General features: G+C 32.4%; 2 protein-coding genes across 4 annotated transcripts in view; one reads left to right on the top strand and one right to left on the bottom strand.

The window, feature by feature from the left end:
• The first annotated feature begins 523 nt into the window (after positions 1-523).
• LOC103313807 (hypothetical protein) lies at positions 524-2,347 on the top strand. 2 transcript variants are annotated; one of them, XM_015982001.2, is made up of 2 exons: positions 524-809; positions 1,401-2,347. In XM_015982001.2, the coding sequence occupies exons 1-2, from the start codon at positions 794-796 to the stop codon at positions 2,219-2,221; spliced, it is 837 nt and encodes a 278-aa protein (XP_015837487.2). In that variant the 5' UTR covers positions 524-793; the 3' UTR covers positions 2,222-2,347. The 2 variants fall into 2 exon arrangements, with proteins under 2 accessions (XP_015837487.2, XP_008196226.2); XM_008198004.3 differs by lacking the exon at positions 524-809 and adding an exon at positions 1,102-1,239.
• Positions 2,348-2,714: 367 nt separating this feature from the next.
• The window catches only part of LOC659396 (unc-112-related protein), a 28,292-nt gene continuing 8,157 nt past the window's right edge, over positions 2,715-22,849 (bottom strand). Inside the window, exons 2-8 of one of the 2 annotated variants that reach the window (XM_008198087.3) lie at positions 15,602-16,107; positions 12,261-12,460; positions 12,000-12,210; positions 11,512-11,702; positions 7,604-7,841; positions 5,230-5,442; positions 2,715-5,171 (exon numbers count right to left, since the gene is read on the bottom strand). In XM_008198087.3, coding sequence (XP_008196309.1) covers positions 4,737-5,171; positions 5,230-5,442; positions 7,604-7,841; positions 11,512-11,702; positions 12,000-12,210; positions 12,261-12,460; positions 15,602-16,107 — 1,994 coding nt within the window. In that variant the 3' untranslated portion in view covers positions 2,715-4,736. The remainder of the gene's footprint in view (positions 5,172-5,229; positions 5,443-7,603; positions 7,842-11,511; positions 11,703-11,999; positions 12,211-12,260; positions 12,461-15,601; positions 16,108-22,849) is intronic. The other variant, XM_008198088.3, reaches the window with a different exon arrangement.

Here is a 22,849-nt window from a genome sequence, read left to right as displayed (position 1 = left end):
GTTAAATTTTTCTTTTAAAAAACATTATCATTTAATTAACTTGACGTTTGTCAATGCAAAATAAGTGGCCGATTTAATTCTAAAGAATCCTAAAGAACTTTATCTTGAAATTATTACGTCAAGTTTGCAATCCAATAGTGAGGCGTCATTTTCAGCTTGTTTGACGTATGTACCCTAATAAGTAATGCTAAACAAACTTAGTTTGAGGATCTTTGAAAAAAACCGTTTCGATAATATTCGAATACATTTACACAAATTAAACAACAACGTTTTGTTGGCAGTCTTGAATATATTTTAATTTATTTGAAGAACTAAAATAATTCGGGGAAATGGACACCGTTGACTCAAAAATTATTATTTATTTATGTTTCACACTTGATGGTGAAAATTTTTCCCATTGGCAAAATTGTCTGTGATAATCACAGATTGGGAGGCGTTGTAAGACAATCTTCCTATAATGCGAAGATTGACTTACAACGCCTCACATTCTTTAGTGATAAGAATACACTCAAACTGATATGCCATGCGTACGTACATTTTTTTGGATAATCGTTTAATAGGTCTTAAAAAATTACAAATTATTATTATAATTTAAAAATCAATAAATACGATCGGGAATAAGCGTCTGCAAGGCGCACCATCGTGACGTTACGATCGGAATCTTTATTAAATAATTCGGGGAATCCCCGACGAACTACGCGGTATCATTTTTCGCCATGGTGTTATTTCCGAGTAAAATATTTCCACTAAATAATGTGTAAAATGTCCGTGATATAGAATCGTAAAAAACTAGATGCTAGAGGTATCAGGTAAGTTTTATTTAATAATAACACTAATTAATTACAAGCTGCTTGCGGTACCTAGATGTTATGGTTAGATTAATTCTTTGGCATCGCATTATTCAAAAAGCACTAAATTTTGAAACAATTTCAAATAAATTTCTACGTCTTTCGACAATTTTGGAAAAAAAATTTATTGTAAGTTCGAGTACAAATATGTGTTGCTCAATATCTCTTAAGATTATAATTCATAATAGTAAAATGATCCATCGGCATAACATAAAGGAGATTAAAGAAAATAGCTCGAAAACTAGCAAATCATTGTTCATATTATTTTACAGTATTGTGATGTGTAGTTACGGGTTGTTTCTTGTTTCCACTGCTTAAATCTCGTACTTTTTTAAAGCTACTGGGATTACATTTTACACTTACCTTTCTGTAATAGCTGAAATTATCGCAGGTATTTATTCAAAAGTTTTTTATCACAATAAAAAGATTACTTGAGGAATCTAGACAGTTTTATGATAAAACTGCAGTGTGCGTTATTGTTTTATTGGGTCATAGTTTAAATTGAATTTCAAAAATGTTTTTCCACGGTTAGATTAATTATTACAATTTCAGAAAACATTGTTCCATTGGGAAAAATAACAAACCAGAACAGTTCAAATATGGATCTTTACAATGAAGTCGAACTTAATTCCATTTCATCTAAAGACATTGAAGGAAATGTAGATACGGACAACCAAAACAATAGTAAAGACGATAATTCGAAACTAGAAGCAATTGGACCTCGAGGAGAAACTGAGCCTGCAAGAAAACGGGCATTGGAAAATGAACTTCCTGATACGCTTTTAGTAGAAAATGAAGACATAAGCACAAAAAAGAGAAAATTGGATGACGACTCTGGTAAAGACCAAGATGAAGCAATTGTATGTGTGGATATTAGGCAAGATTTGAACAATTCTGACCCTCTTCCTGAAACTATTGAACCTTTCGGAGATGATTCTGTAGAATCTAAATTAATCCCTGGACAACTTTCGAAAAATTACGAATCGTCAGAGATTACTAACATAACCACAGTCAAGTCTGGAGTTAATTCTGAACAAGGAGAGGAATCTCATGGAGCGTCTTCCAAGGTTGTAGAAATCATCGAATCTGAGAAAGCAGAAGGAGAGCAAAGTTTGGAAATTTCGAACGAAGCAGTTGAAAGGAAGAAACACGAAGTCAAAGAAGAATTAAGTCATATTTTTACGGACGAACCAGAAAATCAAAACGAAATAATCGGGGTTGAAGAAATCAAGTTAGAAAACAGCCAACACGACAGTTTCGAAAAATCGACGCCAGATCCGGACTTGTGTTCAAAAATTCTGGCACTGCCTGTAGCATCCAACTGGGAGGGGACATCACACGAGCCGTACCAACTTCAGTACTTCAACGCCTGAATACGCCACTGTTGAACATTTATTTTCATCAACAAGTGAAAGACGCGGTTTGAACATAACCAAGTTGGAACGCGTTGAAAACCCGTATTTGCTGGGCCAGTACTTGTTGAAAAAGGAGAAAATGTTAGCGGAGGCAAAAAGTGTTACGGAAAGACAGCTCTTTCATGGAACTAGAGAAGCAAATATCGACGGTATTTGCAAGTTCGGTTACGACTGGCGGCGACCTGCTCAACGTTACGGGAAATCATTTGGACACAAGTTTGGAAAGGGAGTTTCATTTACACCCGAAGCGTCATACGCGTACCATTATGGCGACAATGTGATGCTGCTGAACAAGGTGTTAGTGTCTCAGTCGGTCATTGGAGACTCCTCCATGACAGTGCCACCCGAATCTTACGACACCAGTAAAAACTCAAGGGGTACGGTTATTGTCAAATACGATGATGACGATTTTTTCCCTCAATATGTCATACATTATGATTAAAAAAACATATTTGTTTTACGTGTAATTTTATTTTAAAGTTAAATAAAATTAGTAAACACTTTATCTATAAATACAATATTATTTATTCAGGCTGGCTTAAAAGCAGTTTTTACCCCTTCCTTGGTTACCTCCCAATTAGCAAAGTGTGGCTTTGTACAACTGTCAAATAATTAAACATTTCAAAACGTTTTTGGGTTAAAAAATACGTAGACTAGGTACAGGTAATAAAAAATATGGGGTTTATCTCGGTTTAACCGGTTAAAATTTATCCGTATGTCTGCATATTTAATGAACACAAATTTTTACTACACGCGCAAAAATAAATGTTTTTCTTGTTCTTTTTCCTTCAATATTTAAACAATAAATATGTTTTAAATCGTAATATTTGTCAGGACAGTTGCGATAAAAAAGAATGACACCTCTAAAACCGCAGCCATAAATCTTCTGGTTTATGTGTACGTTTGGCTAGTTTCTGAATCAGCTGGATATTGTGTAAACAGTTTGTAAACTAACCTATTTGCTGAAATTTACGACTTAAAAAATTTTAGTCGGACTTTTGTTATCCCGGTTGGTAGGGGTGTCATTCTTTTTTACGGTGATTGTACAGTACTGTTTAATAAAATCTTTAGCCTATTTAAAAATGCATAATAATGCCTTAAAATTCCAAACCAAATCTAGACAATTTCACCTGAGGTAGGTAAATTGGTGCCTCTATACAGAATGTCCAAGCATGCGTATTAAAAAAATATATACAAAAATGCAAACTTATGTATTTTTAAAGAAACACCTGTTTTAGTAGTGTTGAATGTAGCGTTTTATTTAAACTTTTATTGATCGTTTTTTATCTGTTTCCTGATTACAAATTAAAAACACAAAAACTGAGAACTATAATAAAATCAGAGGTCCATTTTACCAACAAACTTCTACGCTATGCTTTTCCACTTTGCAGATTCTGCAAAGTAAAGAGTGTTTCTGTTTCAAAAGTATAATTATTAAAGAAATACAATTTTATTTACTTTTCAGTTTTTCACAATGTTCTTTTGTCTATATGAAGTAAATTGAGCCTTTTTCTCAGAATTCGTCAGTCTTCTTTTTCACAGAAAGAAGTTGACTGACAAAATAAAACATGCGTAAAATTTCAAATAATTAATTTTACAATGTGTAGTAACTGTTTCAGATCTTTTTAGTGATTATAATTTAACAATTTTCTTAATTGTTAGAATTAACTTGAAATGTTTAACCAAAATTTGTTCTTATTTATAAATCTTTCTTCTTAGTCTGTTTACACTTTACAAAACGTTTGAAAGGTGAAAAGCGACATTGACATCTTGGAAAAATTTCTTTATCACCAAATTGTATGTTACCATGTAAAAAATTGAAAATTTCGTTGGTGAAATAGGCCCCTCGTTTGGTTGGACCTTTACATAATAAATAGTTACAGATGAGTTGAAAAGCATCTGTCCACTTTATTGATGGTAAAGTAATTACCACGGACACATCGATTTTTGAATATCGGGGTTTATCTAAGGAATCATTTTATTTAGTGAATATTTTGTTTCCTAAAACCCCCTTTACCATATTTAGTTATTTCCGTTAAATTGTTATCACATTTCTCTTCATTTCAAATATTTTACTTACCTCTGTTGTTTCGTTTTAATTTAGTGCAAAAGAGCGCACGATTATGTTTTAAAATATAAGCACTTTTGCTAGTCGGGTTGATAGAGAGGTGAAAGAATTACCAAAAGTTTTTAGGCGGTCACTAAAATGTGACATTAGACTAGTAAATTAGTAAAGTTACAAGAAAAACTGCTTTCGCGCAACCTGCTATTAGATATTGCCACATTATTTGAAAAATATTTATAAAATTTGAATAACAATAATTGGAGAGGTTCAACGGGCTACAACTTGACCATAGACACTTCAATGTCGCCAAATACTGAATCAACGCTAACAAATAACCGGATTAGAAGTTGCTACAACAAAATTCCTTGTTTTTTAATTGACACGTTAATAATAATTAAGGCACTACTCTTAGGACCAGCCACCTGTCAGTTTGTGGAAGAGTTCTTCGTTTAGCGTCTGACTCGCATCCTTCGACCGCGTTGACAAGAAAATATAACCGCCGATAAATTCGTGAACGACTTTACAATCAGCTGAGGAGCAACTGAACATGATGTTACAATCTTCGAACTGTATCATCATGTGTTTCACTTCCCAGTTAACATTCCAGGCGATCATGGTGTTGTACCTCCATGTCTTCAAGTGATCACCTGTCGTTATGTCCATTTTCATGATTCGCGTTGGGGCCACCCCTAGCAACTCCTCTTTTTTGCTTCCCATAAATTTGATAACAAACAGAGTTAGACCATAGTCAGGGAGCGACTGCCACGCCTTGATGTAGTTCATTTTGGCCTCAATCAACGGAAGGTCTTTAACATTGGCGTGTGCTTCCAAAATTCTTTGATTCTGAAAACGGAACGTTTGGTAGCTAGTGCAACAACAGCGGATTTAAACAATAACTTACTTTCCCTCGAAATTTCTTCAAAAATCGCGGTGCGATGTAATCCTCTGCTTGAAGATCGAGACTGCTAGGATTAATGGCAGGCTCATCCGCTGGCCTTTGCATTTGCAAAAATTCCAAAATTGTTTGTTTCTCCGTTTCGTAACTGCTGTCGGCCAGCGATCGGCCTTTTGAAGCCAATCGACAGCAGGCCATCCATTTTGCGTACTGACTTTCCTACATCACACGGAAAAAACGAGTGAGTGCAGCAAACAAGTAACTTTTCATAACGTATTTCGTACAATTTTTTTCCAATTCCGTCGTAAAATTAATTTCCACAATTTTATTAAAAAAAAATTGCTTTGGCCGTTAACGACTTACTTAACAAATTCGTAACTATTACAGACTGATCCAGAAATACTGAGTCTGCTGGCAACACTGTATTTAAATTTTAAAGGATACCAATGGAGTACGCTTCCAGTTAACAACAATTTAACAATCTTATGTAGGGTTTAGGTCAAATAATTGCCCATAAAAATCGAATTCGGTTGCAAAGAGTGGTATGAGTATTTGTTTTTACTTCAAGTAAATACTGCACGTCGTAGTTTTTACTTCGAGTACTTGACAGTACTTGACTTGAAGTAAGTAGTACAAGTAAATACTTCAGACTTTGCTTTATGTACTTTGGTATATAAAGGACAATGCTATGGAAACTTCCAATTAGCTATAGTTAGAGTTCCTATATTCTATATTAAAAAAAACTTAAAAGAACTCTAACGTTATTAATAATTGTTTTTACTACGGTTTGCTTTAAACGTATAATTACCGTTTCAGAAAAAATAAATTTAGTTTTTATGGCACTGCCTAACGTTAATGTTAACGTTAATTACAACATTGTTGTTTGGTTGTATAATTACGTTTTCTTTTAACGTTTATGTGACGTATAATTAAAACCACCTTTATACTTATCATCAATTGTTAAGGTTTAAAGTATGTTTTAACTTAAAGTTGTATTTACGTAAAAAACGTAACCGAACTTAAACGTTATTAATAATTGTTTTTACTAACGTTTCTTTTAAAGATATAATTAACGTTTCAGAAAAAATTATATATATTTCTACATTCCAATATAGGAACTCTAGCTGTAGTATTTGCTTCAAGAAGTAACTTCGATTTCGTGATTTTGTCAAAAAACTGTTTAAAACAGCTATTGTCACCAATTATAATATAAATCAACTACGTAAAATATTATGATTAAAATAAAGCAGAATTCTTATAGCTTTAATGCAGAGAACGTTAAATGGATCAGGACCACCCTAAACTATAGAAAATTAAATAGGATCAGAAAATGTAATAAAAATTAAAATATTATTAAAAAATCACGTTTATCCTGGGTTTCAAGAAAGTGATTTTCTTCTAAACCAGTGCCTAAAACTGAATCTACAAAAAGGATAGTGCACACCCAGAGACCCAGAGCAATAAGGCTTACAGATTGTATCTGCTAATACTAAAATAATAATAAAAAATTAATATCCTTTAACAAAAGATCATTCCTTTGCATTTACATTTGCTTCCCAACATTATTTTTACTCTCACTTATGGTCAAAATGATAACTATTAACTATTGTTAGAAAACTTTATTAAAATTAGTTAAATAAAATCAAAAAACTCAAATCAAGATTCATTCACTGTGGTAATTAACAAGTGTGAACTCTTACTGCCTAATTCTGTCAACCCTGAAGACTGTTTCTGTTTCTCGTCTTCCAGAATACCGTCCTTCTATCCCCTTAGTACTTCATGACCTAGGGAGTCTTCCCCTGCATTTTTGTCCTAGACACTTCCCATAAACTTAAGTACTATATCACTAGGGCGAACGAATCCTCACAAGACTACAAACACCATTCCTAACAATATTTTCACTTTATGAAAAATAAAAAATAAATGTCAATCAGTTGACATTAGGAAAGCCGTAGCATTTACTACGCACCAAAGTTTTTACTTTATCTAATAGTTTATACTACAGCAAATGCTACAGAGTAAATGCTTCTACTTCAAGAAAAAGCAGATGCTTTTTTAATCATACCACTCAATGTTGCAAGTTATGAGCAAAAAAAACTTTCAATTCTGTTGCCAAGTATTTCTGGATCGGTCTGTGGTCATGTAATGAATTTTATTACACCACTAGTTATATACGTAATAAGTGACGTATGGCAACGGATCAGAAAAAAAAATTAAAAGCCGTGCAGTTTCTTAGCGTCCATTGTGGTGTAAATATCGTGCGTGCTCTTGGCATTAACTTTTATATGAGTTGTCAGGGTAACAGGTTACTCTTTGCACCACAGTGGTTGTTAAGAAAGTGAACCGATTTTATCAGTTTTAGATTCGTGAAATCACTTACTTCATCACATCGTATGTACATTTCAGACATGCCTTCGGCGCTCGGTACTTCCAACTTGATTACATATTTATTTTGACTAATGTTGACGTCTGGAGTGACCTCGCAGCCGCGCAAATTGATATCGTAGATCGAGTTTTGTCGATGGATCATTTCCTCTTTGGATTTGTACAGGTAGAGATGTAGGTCGCGGCATGTGAACCAGTATCTTTTGTACGCTTTTAATGTGAACCTTTTCGGTCTGAAAAAATAACACGCTACAGTTCCACAAGTTTTAGTTTATTAAATATAAAAACAAGCGTTTATACAGGCTGATTCTTAAATAGACCAACACAATTTTATTACAGCTTTCCAAGGATAAGTACAAAGTAGGCATATAACTTGAGAACGTGTGTCAACGTGTGTCCGGTGTTGTGTATTATAGACTGATCCAGAAATACTGAGTCTGTTGGCAACACTGGACTTAAATTTTTAAGGATACTAATGGAGTACTCTTCCAGTTAACAACAATTTAACATTCTTGTGGGGTTGTACGTCAAATAATTGTCAAGAGAAATCGAATTCGGTTACAGTGTTGCAAATTATGAGCACAAATACTTTCAAATGTGTTGCCAACAGACTCAGTATTTCTGGATCAGTCTGTAGTTCAGCATGCTGTCAAAATTTGACTGAAATTACCTCACACGTAAACTATTAAATGTTGTGAATTCGTGACACAAATAACACCGGAACGCTCCACGACTCGTAAATGGTGTCTATGGGGCAAAACTGGATACCAATAATAATTTAATTTACTTAATTTTTTTGACATTAGGCTTGAGTTCCGAAGACACACGTCCTTTAGTTTCTAAGCTTATTGTAAAATACTTATGGTGGTATTCTCTAGAGTTCCTTTATTCCCAATATAGGAACTCTAGCATTCTCTAACTATCTCTGTTATACTGTTACGTTTACAGAATGTTAGCAACAGTGCTTTGTTATGGCACCGCCTAACAGAGCTGCCTAATTTGCGATTCTCTAATTGTCTCTGTTAAAATAAGGATAACAGAGTTCCCATTTGTTTGAAAATGTAATTTTGACGTATGACCATCGTATGACTTACTTTTTGATTCAAATATTTTATCCGAAAATGTCAAGAAGTTTTCATAAAATTATCATTTCGAATTTATAGTATGGCAAAAAGTTCCACTAAAATATTAAAATAGTGGTGAATGCAGGTCAAGGCAAAGAATATCCTTGTTTATTGAAAAAAAATCACATTTTTTGTTTTGAAATATTTTCTGTGGGATCTCGTGTTGGATTAGGTAATCAAATTGAAATCAAATTATTTTATTCTTTGCAGTACAAAACTTATACGCAAAATAAAAGGGAGAAACAAAACTTGGAAGAAACGAAATAACTATTGAAAGACAAAAAATAGAATTTAAAATAAATAATACAAATTAAAAAATCTATGTTTTATTTTCACGGAATAATGTTTCCAAAATGAAGAGTACACAGTATTAAATTTTTTATTTATACAAATTTTGGTTCCTGACCAATTTTAAGTTGTGTTCATTGCTACTTAGGATTGCCAAAGATTACCTTTGCATCATTATGGATAATTATACCAGTTTATTTTTTTTCTAAGATCAATCTTATCCCCATTTTTCGTTTTCCAATACTTCAAAAACCAAAGGTCGAATTGTTTGCGTGATTCTAAGCTTCTAGTTTTACCCACTTATCACATTTTTAATGCAATTTCTTGTTAATTTGGTGAAACATCGTAAAAATTCACTATCTGTCACTGTCACTGTTAGTTTATGGCGATTTTTGCTGCTGTTATTTAACAGAGAATGTTACTGTAGAAATGTAGCTTAACAGAGGGTAACAGAGTTTACGGAATACAAATTTAAATAACAGCTGTAATTTCTACAGTAATACAGCAATAACGTAGTAACAGAAGTTAGAGAATAGCACCATTATAGTTCTTTTACAATACGACTGAAACGAACCTGAATTATTATAATGCGCAAGTCAGTATTATTGAAATTTATGCTTTGAACATTATCGTTTTAAAATGCTGAAAGACACAGAAAGCAATGTTTTCATTAATAAAGGGTTGTATTACCAAGAACTACAAAAATTTTCCGGTGATAAGTGATAACTGATAAGTATAGAAAAAAATAACTTCAAAATCAAAATACTACAGGCGGAATTGATAGTTAGGTAAATAGGTATTTCGTAGGATGATGGCAATGATAGTACAACTCAAAATAAGTGAAAATAACAACTTGGCTTACCAGAATGCTTACAGATTTTGAGATATAAAAGGATTTTTGTTCAACAACATATGTTCAACATAAATTTAAATGTTTGTATTTCGAAAATGGTGATTCTAAGAATTTTTTACTATTTTTTTCCAACATGTACTCATTTGATACTACCACGGGTAGAAGTTTGTCGGTCTATTTAAGAATCATGGTGTATACAGCTAAAGTCAACAAACGCTTTTTTAAGTGTTTAGAAAAACATAGTATTATCGTTGTTGCAGATTCAGTGCTTCGTAATGATATTACTTAACCGTTTTTGCAATTTATTAGCACGCTTTGATCTAGAAACGACATTAGTATCTAAATTTTTGTCAAAAAATTCAAAGCAAATCGCCAAATTAGATTATTTTCTATTTTTCGAAATTCAATTAATTTGAAAAATTTCGTCAAAAATAAACCGAAAAATAAAAAATTGGGCCTAAAACAGTGTTAATTTACTCATTCTTATGAGCATGAACATATGTTTTTAGGCCAAAAGCCGCCTTTTTTTCGCAAGATTATGATAAACCAGAAAGAGAAATCTCTAATTTATTAGTTAAAAATGAAATTTTTTATTTTTCAAACGTTTGAACACATTATTTGGCCTGAAACGCCAGTTGTTTCGGGGAAATTCGTCAAAAATAAATCAAAAATTCACCAATTTGGTTCTAAAACGGTGTCATTTTAGCATTTGTTGAGATAAACTTAGTTTTAGAATGGGAAAAATCTCAATTTCGGTGAACATTGGTTTTATATTAGACTTTTTCAAGCATTTAAACATGTTTTTAGGACCAAAGTTTTGTTTTCTTCGCGAAATTTTATTACCAGAAATGCAATAGTTTATGGAATTTTGACAAAATAAATACGCCGAAAAATTACCAATGTGTTTAGCGTAATAACTTAAGGTTTTTTTCGCAAGTTTTTCATAAACCATATTGAAAAATCCATAAACAAAATAAAAATTATTAATTATTACTCCATGTTTGAACACTTTAGACATATTATTTGGCTAAGAAACGCAATGCATTTTGTCTAAAATATTCCAAACTAAATAAGCATTAATCACCAATGTAGGCCATTGTAAAAAATTATTGTTTTGTGAGATTCTGTTAAAACGGAATGATAAATTTCTTAATTAGTTAACAGAAGACATTATTTTTCATTTTTTAAATATTTTAGTAAACTACTTGGCTAGAAACGTAATTATTTTGAGGCATATGGTCAAAAATAAGCCAAAAAATTATCAATTTTTTTCGAGAGCTTAAACACTTCTATCTTGCTAAAAACTTCGTTTTCGCGTAAGTAAGCCGAATGACGGAATATCTAAGTTAACTAAAAATGACTTTTTCCAACTCCTGAACCTGTTTCTGTTAAATCTAAATTAATTACGAAACGAAAGTATTTTTCCTTTTTCAAACGTTTTAGCACTTTACTTGCCCCAGAACATAATTACTTTCAAAAAATTCGTAAAAAAATAGGCTGAACAATATCTTCACATAAATTGGCATTTTCAAAATCATAAAAACTTGAAGTTTAGTCGATAAGAAAGGATTAAAGTTTAAATTAAATGTTTCTGAACATGGACTCATCTCTTCCAATTGAGCTGTTTTTTATACTCACTTTAAAAACCGTAATTCGTCGCATAATTCAGGCACTTGTGTGATGTCGTTGGCGTAGGAATTTATTGTTGATCCCTCGAGAGTTGTTTGAAGGTCGGTTAAGGCCGCGTCGATGTCGTCTTCAACAGGGGAAGACACATTGCCATTATCCAAATGAGGTTGGGGTTGTTTAGCTTGTAAATTAACTTGCAACTAAAAAAAATATTACCACATAACGCACTAAATTACAATAATAATGTCGTGAGATATAATCATTTACCTACACAAAATTTAGTAATTGATTAAAACACTCACGTAATATGTTTTTTATGGGGTGAAACAACGGACAAAATAAATTAAAAGACAGAATATGTTTATAAGGTTTTCAGATACCGGCAAAAGATTGCTTCGCCAAAGAAAACCACAAGGACGAAATTTTTATCTAAAGTATTGATTTCTATTGTTGTGCTTGTTAAATAAAAAATTCAACTGCTGTGCAATGTTTCTCACCTGTAAGGCGGCAAACATTAACATTTCTTCTTCCGTACAATCAATCTCTTCATTTAACAATTGCCACCTCGCTTGTTCATAAATCTGATTGATTCGAATCGCATCGTATTTGGGGTTTAGGTCATAAAACACGTAAAATTTAAACCTCAAACATAACGTATCGTATTCTCTGACTCCTTGTTCCATAATTGACAAAGACGAATCTAACCAACTAAAAAAGACAGTTTGGCTTCTATAGCAACGTAACGAGAATAAACTCACGCCACATTCATTCTCGCTTTTTCTACAAGCGATTTCGGCCTAATCATATGTTTCCGAGCCTCAGGACTCGGCGGAGGTGGAGTTTGGGCAAGAAAACTGTCGTAACTGCCATTCAATTGCTCCGAACTGATACTTGTCGTCAAATTGGGGGAATAACCGTTAGTCTCCGAATTGTACACCTGACGACCCCACGATCCTGTCTGAAACCAAAAAAAAAAGAAGTAAATAAACACAGAGATAAAATTATCTCAACAAAAATATACACATACACCATTTGAAAGCGAATCTGTTTTATTGCACCTTCGTAAACTGAAACGGTTTTTATTTTTTTCCTCCTAAAATATTTCAGAAATTGTTCCTTGGCAAAAATTACATTAAAAAATTATTTTAACAAAAATGACAACAGCGCACTTAAATTTTTTCGGATCAAATAGATCACAAATTAAAAGAGAAAACCAATTGTGAAAAATGATAGTTGTTCCTATAGTTAACAGATAATAGAAACTTTTTAACTTCTAATGTAGCTATTAGCTGTTTCAAAAGTATAAAAACGCCAATATCGCATTTTACCAAATAATTTTTTTAACTGAGATTTATGAAATTGTAAAATAGTTATTAATGATTAAGATCTCTCATTGAAAGTACAAATTAAATTAGCTGTTATTTTTTTTGAAGTGCATGAATAATTTATAACAACTAATTTTGAGAGAAAATGCGACGTTGGCGTTTTTAAAGTTTTGAAACAACTACTACAGCTGTGAAATTTTTTATACAACCCAAAGTGGCCGTAGTTTTTGATACGATATATCAATTTATTGTAAAAAAAATTTTTGCAGGAGTTTATACAAAACATTACAGCTTTTGAACGTTTCTGGAATTTTTAAAATTGTCAAATGTCAAATTTCAATGCTAGTATGATTTTTTTAAGATGAAAAATTTCAAATAGCCATAGAAAGAACATCGACATTTATGGAAGCTTTTATCAATACGTCGTTCACAGTTTTTGAAAAAATCACAAGAAACAAACTAGCTGTACTTCGTAATTTTCATCATTAATCAAGTACGCCTTGCGTAATGGTCAACAATTGTCAAACTTTAACATCTTGTTTAGTTTTTATCTGCTTCATTATCAAATAAGCCGGAAAATATTATTATTATTATTAATGAAAATGGTGGACAAATTGAACATTTCCATTAATTAGTAGCACAAATTTTTCGAAAATTTACTCGATTGAAATGAAAATAATGAACTGAAATCCATTTTTCGCGATTATTTCAAAAACTAGAAAAAATTGATGGTCTTTAGATCCCCAATGAAAAAAACAGTCATTCCATTTGAAAAAACTCTGTTTAAACCTTTTTTTGACATACGTCTAAAACTAGGACAAATTATGGTTTGGGAAATTGTTTTTGAATTTCATTCAAAATCAATTTCGGTTTAGGATGACATATGTCAAAAATGACTGTGAACTTTTTTTTAGATGGTACCCTGTATTTTTTGTGTACCATTTGATGTGTAATTATAATTAACTTCTAATTGCAATATGTATCACACCCCATATTTCAAAGTAACGTTACAATAACAATTATTCATTAAGAATTGCGTAATCTAAATAGTAGTTAATTTCAAAAAAAAACTTAACTACCTATGAAAACTATTTCATTGCTTAAATTTGTAAATAAAAGTTTTTAATAATTGTTTTTTTTATCATGTAGCTCTTTTTTACCTAAAATAATCTAAATATTTTTTTATTTTTTTCTACTAGTATTTATTATTAATTTATTATATTGTGACACGTGTTACAAATTAAAAGTAAATCTTCTATTAAATGATGCAAAAAATTATACAAGACCCCATTAAAAAAAAGAAATTGACACCGTTTTTACAAATGTCACCATAAAACTAAATTGATGATTTTATGCAATTTTGTCATTTTATTCGAAATGTACAGACTGAATCAAAACTAACACACAAAATCCATATCTTTGTTAATGGTCATTTTTTAAAAAAAATCTGTTTTTAAAAAAACAGGTCTATTTTTTTATTTAAATGCTTTATCTTGAGATCTGTGACGTCATTCGTTTTTGAGCTATGAAGTCATTTATATTTTCTTTAAATGACAACTGACAGTTTCATTTAGTGTAAAGATAGTACTCGTATATCCACACTAGTATATCCTACTTCAGTTTATAGTAAAATTTAGCAACAATAAATTTGGACTTTTTGGAGTGAAATGGAACACAAATTGAAAGTACCTGGTGGTTTTCTTGGCTCAAAATTTGCCGCAGGGATTTAGCTTAGGACAGAATTCTTTTCTTATGCAGAAACTATTAATTTGGGCTTTATTTCACTTCAGAAAACTCAAATGCGCTGTTACAAAATTCTAATATGAACTGAAATAGGATATACACATCTATATCTTTCTGATAATAAGAAAAAAAATGAAATTAAAAAATAAATAAATAAAACAATTACTGACAACTAAACACAAAAAGCATTATCTGTGTGTTCTTGCTTCATGTATTGTTTTTGATATGAATTTTTAAATAGTTAGCGTGAAAACATATGCAACGTAAATCTAAACACAAACAAAAACAATCACTTCTTACAATAAATAGTATATTAAGTATCAAGAACAGTAAGGTGGTTTTACCAATCTAAGACAATTATTGTCTGAGATCAGTAATCCTTAACGTTCGTGATGCTTATGACGTTTTTTGCACGATCTTTATATTTTTTTTAAGATTTATTAAATAATGTCAAAATAATTGTCAAGACCAGGTTATGTTAACGACGCCTTGGACGTAGCAACTAGTAAACACCATGTACTTACTGTCTTGGAAACAGGCGTCGTAAATAATCAAATAGAGCTCAGTCGTGTAAAAAATAAAGTAAGATCAGAAAGATAAAGCTCTTTGTATACAATTTCTAAACCTTTTTTTAACTTTTAACTTTTCTCCTTTTTTGTTTTTCTTTTACTTTCTTTATACGAGTACTTACCAGAAAGATGATTTGTACTATCCAAAACACTAATTAAAAATGTCATTTAAAAAAATTGAAAACGACGTCATTACTCAAAAACCAATGACGTCATAAATGTCACTATACAGTTGAAATGTAGCATTTAAAAAAACTGACCTGTTCGAGGTTTTTTTTTTGAAAAATGACTTAACAAAAATATTTTTTTCTCCCAAAACATCTTTGATAAGCACAAGTGCGAATTTTTTGTGCTTTCGACTCGCTTCTTTCACTTTCAAACTTGCATTTTTTCGAACAAATGAAATAAAACAGATGTGAGTGCAAAGTCAAGTGTTAGTAAAAACCATCGGGAAAAAATTACATTTCCCACAGGACTGCTGACCGGTGTGGAGGAGGGCGGAGGCCTCGAGGGTGTGACAGGAGCGCACATAAACCCACTCTTGTCCAAGCTCCCGGTGCTCCCATCGGGACTGCTGTTGGCGATGAAGGTGTTGGTGTCTGGCGGAAGGTTGGGATGCCCGTTTTTCGCAACCCCGTTTTCAACTTTCTTCTTTGGCATCGAGTTGTAATTGTATTTCAAATGGCAAGGTTCGAGCGGTTTGCACAACGACAACTCTTCCGGATGCCTAATACCCAGGTCTTTACACAAGTGAATAACGGCCGAAAATGTTTTTACGGAAAAATCCACTTTCATGTCCAAGTAGCGCAAGTCGGGCAGTTGGACGCGCAAGTTTTTGTGCATGGGGGTGAAGTGCAAAAGGGCATCGGCTTGGACGCCGTATTGGTCGAGGGTTGAGCGGGTTCGCGTCAACCAAATGTTCTTGCTGGGCCACCACAGGGCATGGTCCGACCAGTCCATTGAGATTTCTGTAACAAACCACACCAAAAGTTCAGTTTGGTAATTTTGGCCGGCGCGCAAGTTTTATTTTAGATTTGGAAGAAATAACTTGAGACAAAAATAATGAATTTCTCTTCTAGTTCAGTTTAAGAAAGTTTTTACAACTCTGACCTATTTCGCGCAAAAGCAAACGCATCTGTTTTGTTCGCTCTTTTATAGGTCAATTAAATAAAAGTCGGGTGCAATAACGAGGCGATCAATTCATTTCGCTTATGACAGCAGCATGTTCCACTTTCGATCGCTTCGAAATGAACCCAACTATAGGCAAGTTGGAAGGAAACCAACTGGAATCTGGACTGGCCTTGAATCGAATTCATTAGATCCAGAAATTATGTGGGAGTGATTTTGATGTCATACGAATGAATGTAATATCACCGTTTTTATTACGCTTGAACGTGTGCCGTGAATAAAAACATGCGGGAAGTGGGATCAGAAATGGGGCGAGACTATAAATCTGGGGATTATGTCACTATACGAGTATGTGTGGTGATACATTCAACCAATTTTTATAATTTTTGCTTCGTTTTAATGATACAACACGAAAATTGGTCAATGGTTGAAAGAAAGGAATTTTTTTCCGGTTAAAAAACGATGAAAGAAACTAGGAACAAGGCCCTAACTAGTGACTGCTGGCTCATTTTTCACAGTCGAAGGTCCTTTTACTAAGCTGTGTTTCCGAAAAATCAGGAAAACTCGTTAGACAGGATTACACATATGAAAAAAACCTGTATCGGTGAAGATATATTGAAAAAACAAAAAATGTTCATTAAGGCCCTTAGTAGTGATTGTTGTTTTTTTAAAGAAAAGGCCCTTTTGCTAAGCTTTGTTTACTCCAGAAAACAGCAAAATCGCTTCACGAGTTGACAAATGAAAGAAAAATCAAATTTGTATTGAGATGATATTTTGAAAAAAAATCGTTAAGGGTTTAACAAGTGACTGTCGATTCACCATTTTTTACAATCCAAAGTTCTTTTGCCAAGCTTTGTTTTCTGCAAAAATCAGAAAAATCGCTAGCCACACTTGTGAAAAAATAAAATTTGTATTGTGAAGAAAGTAATAAAATTAATAAAAATAAAAAATAATGTTTTTCTATTAGAAGAGAATAATTTTGCTTACAAATTAGAATTTTAAAATTTATAAAAGCTTTAGGAACGGTCATAAGTCATGTCATAACAATACGGCACTACAGAATTACTTTCTTAAATTGAACACTGTTCCCAAAGCTTTTATAAATTTTAAAATCCTAATTTGTAAGCAAAAATATTCTCCTCTGATAGAAAAACATTATTTTTTATTTTTTAGTGCATCTTTTAAATAAAAGCTTTTTGCTAAAAATAACATTTTTTTATTTTTTTTTTTTAGTTTTTAGTTATTCTAAACGTCTTTTCTCTGAGATTTTGTTTCGCCGTATTATTGTAACACCATTATTTTGCTGATTTTTGCAAACTTGTTTAGTGGTATGTGATAGAAAACAGCTGTTAGCATTGAAAGCACATCCTAACCTCTGTTCTATGTCTATACCTATTGTCCAAGGTAAGTGATTAGGTATTAATATATTTCCCAATGACCAACATATCGTTAATGTTGGTGTAAGTTAGGGTATGTACACATCGAAAACCCATTTGTAAACATAACCTAAAATTTCAAAACCATATTTAAGCCTTTTAGGGGGTATTTAACCACATAGGATTGCATTGTCACGCAGATTAAGTAAGTATGCAAAATTTTAATTTATTAGAACAACGGGAACCCTTTCAAATTTGGCTCCAAAAATATGAAACAGACAGACATACAACAAAACAAGTTAAATCAAAATTTTAAAAAACACACAAACAAAATCGTCTTAACTAGTGAGTGTCGGTTGGTCTAACATTGTCAAAGGCTCTTTTGACAAGCTTTGTTTTTTGCTAAAATAAGGAAAATTGTTGTACGAGATAACAATAGAGAAAAAAAATGTATTGTGAAGATATTTTGAGAAAATAAAAAAACGTAAAGGCCCTCTAGCTAGTGACTGTTGGTTCAACGTCTTTTTTACAGTCGACGGCCCTATCGGCCGGCTTTGTTTTCTGCAATTATCAGGAAAACCGTTAAACGAGCTACACAATAAGAAAAAAATAAAATAAAAATTGTATTGTAAAGATTGTATTTTGAAATATATTTTTATAGTCGAAGGTCCTTCTGACAAGCTTTGTTTACCACAAAAGTTAAGAGTCAAGTTCCTGCACAGAATAACATTTGAGAAAAAATTACAATTTGTATCGTAAATATTTTTGAGAAAAGAAAAAATTCGTAAAACACTAACTAGCCGACTTTTCAAACTTCCTTTACAGTCGAAAGTATTTTTGAAAAGCTTTGTTTTCAGCACAAAATCAGGAAACCCACTGCACGAGATGACACCTGCGAAAATTGTTAAAGCCCTAACTAGTGACAGTCGGTTCATTATTTTTTCATTATCATTTCATTATCATTATCATTATTTCTTAGATTCGAATAAAATTACGTCTTTTATAAGGGGCAAACCGACTATGAAAAAATAAGAGTGGACTAAACAACGAAATATTTTACTCTGGTCATTTCCATTTAATGTTTTTTTCCAACGACTTCCATTTCCGCTTTATCTGTTTTTTATTAGCTCCTGTATTAAACTGTAAACACTTAATCATCTCAACACTGTAAAATATTAGAAAACAGACCTTCTTTTAACATTTATTTATCTTAAAATCCAAACAATGCGAGCTTTTACGTCTCTTTAAAAGTACCGGGTCCAGTAGAACAAACAAACACCACTCCGTAAACTACCACACCTTGCCTAGTATCAGGAAAAATACATAAACAAACACAAAGATGCCTTGTTAAGATCATCAACGGGGCAATTCTTGCACTCGTTTTATTATGTATGCAGCGTTCCTATATTAGGTCAGTTTTCACTGGAATTTTAAACAGGTCAATTTGGAATTCAAATCAAGACCGTCATCGCATCTGAATATGACAAAAACAGCGCAAAAAATTAAACTTTGACGCTTCTTGTGGCGTCATGAGTCAGATAATGCAGTGTATACCTACAACACGGATATCCGGCAGATACCCAAAACTCGATTATTTAACCATGCCAACCTCAACTTCCTATTAGACGTTCTAGAAACTTTTCATCATTGTGCCGGATTTGTGAATTGTAAAAATAACCGCTCATGTGTCATCTTATTTATAAATTTTATGACTGTTCGAGCTGGCGGAAGTTACCTTTACCTGGCTATTTTTACGCCAGCTAATTAGCGTTCGAACGAAAAATAAAAGATTGATTTTAAAGGCTACCGGATGCTACAATCGCATTCTTTTGACGAACCATTGGAGAGATAAACAATGCGTTTTGCATCATGCAACAATAAATGCGTCGTGCTTTTATACGCTTCACTATTAATTTAGTATTTGTGAAAAGGCACAATGGGCGATTTCAAACGTATTATATGCAGATGTTTGGTGGGCTGGCAATATGCGGGTGATTGGGGGGCTGAGTGCCTTTTCAGCTGCTCTTTTCCCTAAGTCAGGCTTTTCCGAGACCGATAAGTTCCAAATGCCTGATAAAGACGTTAAAAATATACGTTTAAATGTCATAAACAAGGTTACACAAACACGCAAAGCAAGTAAAAATGATTATCTTTTCGCATTAGTTAATGCAACTAATGAAGGTTTCCATTTATCAAAAAGTAAAAAACAATTAATAATAAAACATTTTAATGAAATAATGACAATATTTTCCATTTTTTGACCGAATTTGAAAGTCTGAGCTCTCTAGCAACTCCAAGTAGGCTGATTGTGGTCACTTTTAATAGACTTTAGCCCGTATTGGCTTTACTGCTTAGCACAAGCAATTAAATACAAGACATAACTTCCTCTTCCAAACCGTAATCTTCGACAATTTCCCAACTTTCGCCGTAACTACAAAGCATCGACTTATACACTGTGTGTGACGTTTATTTAAAACAGATGTGTCCGGTCTGTTTTATTTCTATTTCCGACCCCAGTCAAAAAAAAACAGATCCGTGTCAAAACCACCAGATCACGAGTTGCTGACAAATTGCTGCATTACCAACAAAATCACGTGTGCTGAACCCACGAGGAAAATTGGCGGAAATTGGGAAAGATGAGAGGCATTATTGTGTTCCCCTTTGGCGGGTCAATTAGTTTCTATTGCGATTTTATGTAGGTGGATCGTTCGCTCTGACCCAGATAGCTAATGAAAAATATATTTTAAGGTCTGGTTTGCCGTACGTTCCAATTTAAGATTAGAATTTAGTAAAATGTGGGCTTGTTTATGATTTGTGCTAAAATTAAACGATTGTAATGAGTGTTGACGCCATCTGTTTTTATAAAACGGTGTTGATGGCGGTCTTAATGAAAAGTATTTCTTTTGATGATTTCATCGTTGCCAAATAATTGATTTGGTTGCAGGTGAATTAGCTCAAATACCACCAAATCGAAAAAAACTATCTTCGTCATAAAACGTAAAAATATGTTAATATTGTATGTAAATAGATAAGTATTGTGTCCTGACAGGTATTTTTAGAATCTAACATTTATACTGTTTTGGTCACGTACACCTTTATAGTCTTCTACACAATAAACATTCAAGTAATTGACCTATGACACTGTATGAAAGAGTGTCTATGAAACACTGTCTAATAAAATATGCGACATAAAACCAAGCGATTTTTGTATAGTCGTTTGCGTCCATTAATGATTGCAGCACTTACCCAGTTTTCACTTGGCAATTTTTTTCTTGTTTTAATTGTTTGATAATATAATTATTAATAACACGAGTGCGAAAACACAAATTCGAGTGCTATCGTTATGCAACGAGCGTATGCGAGTTGCATACGTAGACACCCGAGCTTTAAGCGTTTTCGCCAAGTTTTAGCATAAGTATTATTCATTTTTTTTTCTTGGAACATTTTAATTTAAAAGATGTTGCAATGGAAAGCGTGTTTTAAAATAGTGAAAACATTAATTTTTTATTGGTAATTTATTTTGCTTATTTTAAAAACAGTGCAGCGTGTATAAATCCAACTTGCAAAAACGCGCGTTTTTTAAAGTCCAAAAAATGTGAAGTATAAATGGCATCTTTTTAATAATTTTTTATTATGACCATCAATTCCATGACAACGAAAGGTATACTGATCTCACATTACATTATTTCCAATTTTTGTAATATTAATATGGTAGCGGTCAGCTCCATTTGCGTGTGCGTCATCTGACATTTCTGTTACTACGTTTACATAGCAGGATCATAGCGGTGACAAACTATCAAATATTTTTTGAGGTTATAAAGTGTTTCAATTTTGGGTTGTTCGTTGGTGGTGAAAGTGTTGTTTTCTTTAAATACAATTAAAATTGTGTTCAATGTATTGGAAATTGTTTCCTAGATGTCTTGTTTGTTACACTGGTCGAAGTATTACACCAATATAAAATTAAAAAGTTTTGCAACGGTTCTACCTTTGCAAAGTTAAGCTCACAATTTTTGGTGCCCTTAGAAGATGGACTTTGTAAAGAAAAGTATCTAATGTGGGAGTAAAATAGGCTACAAAAAAGTATCTTATTTAAGTTAAATACATTTAAGTAAAAACATAAAAGAGTATGGACAAGAAATTTCGTAATGAAACTAAAATAACGTGTAGATTGCCCTAAACCCAGATGTAAGTCTTGTTAATAGTTGGAATCTGTAATCATTTCTGTAAGCATTTCTACAGGTGAAAAGTAAAAGATCTGAAAGCTGAAACTAAATATGTAGGTCCACATCCCACCACCAGAAGCAAAAGCATGAACGTCAAACTTGTAATTTTGACCATCTAGAAACTAGAAGATCACTCAATTTCCATTTTTATTTCATTTATAGAGCGTTTGGCCTAGTGACAGAATAATGGAAAGTATCTACTAGTCAACACTGTTTTGCACCTGTAATAAGATTTGATTAGAATAAAGAGGTGATCCTCATTACATTAATTTTTAATATCAACACAAGTACATTAATGCTTGTTTAATAGTAAGCAATTTTTTAATATTGGTCACAAATAATTAATTAATGACAAAAAATACAATTCACAAAACATGAACTAATAAACGCAGAATCAAATACCTAACGAAACGTAAAAGAAAAACTAACGAAACTCAAACAAAAACTCACGAAACGCAAAACAGAAACTAACGAAACGCAAATCACAAAACACAATAAACGAACAATACTTGCGAATAACACCGATAATACTTTCGACAACGACTATAATTTACTGTCAATGTCAGGTTGACAAATTCGTGACACTTCATGGTGTTGTCAAAGTGCACATGTAAATTAATGTTCAAGGATACCACCCTCAGATACCCCTTAGTTGTTTAAATTTGCATTGTTTTTGATATTTTTTTACAGTTTTGTGTTGGTAGTGAAAAAATGAAAATGATTACGCACACGCAAATCGAACTGAGCGCTACACTATATCAGTATTTATGATCTCAAAGTGTACAAATAAAAAAATTATAACACTATTTCGAATACTTCGGCTACGCCGTCGTGCTGGAAAAATCGCATGTTGTTTTGGGAAGCGTGTTTAAAATAGTGTTCATAATCTAGGATTTAGATATTAAAAAGAAGGCTTAAAATGTTACCAACAAAAAAATAATAAAAGATTGAGACTAAAATAAATAATCAAACTTTAATCAAGT

The sequence above is a fragment of the Tribolium castaneum genome, chromosome 3 (assembly GCF_031307605.1).
Source record: "Tribolium castaneum strain GA2 chromosome 3, icTriCast1.1, whole genome shotgun sequence".
Classification (NCBI taxonomy): Eukaryota; Metazoa; Arthropoda; class Insecta; order Coleoptera; family Tenebrionidae; genus Tribolium; species Tribolium castaneum.
Note: the sequence above shows the minus strand (reverse complement) of the source record. Positions and strands in the feature narration are given on the sequence as shown.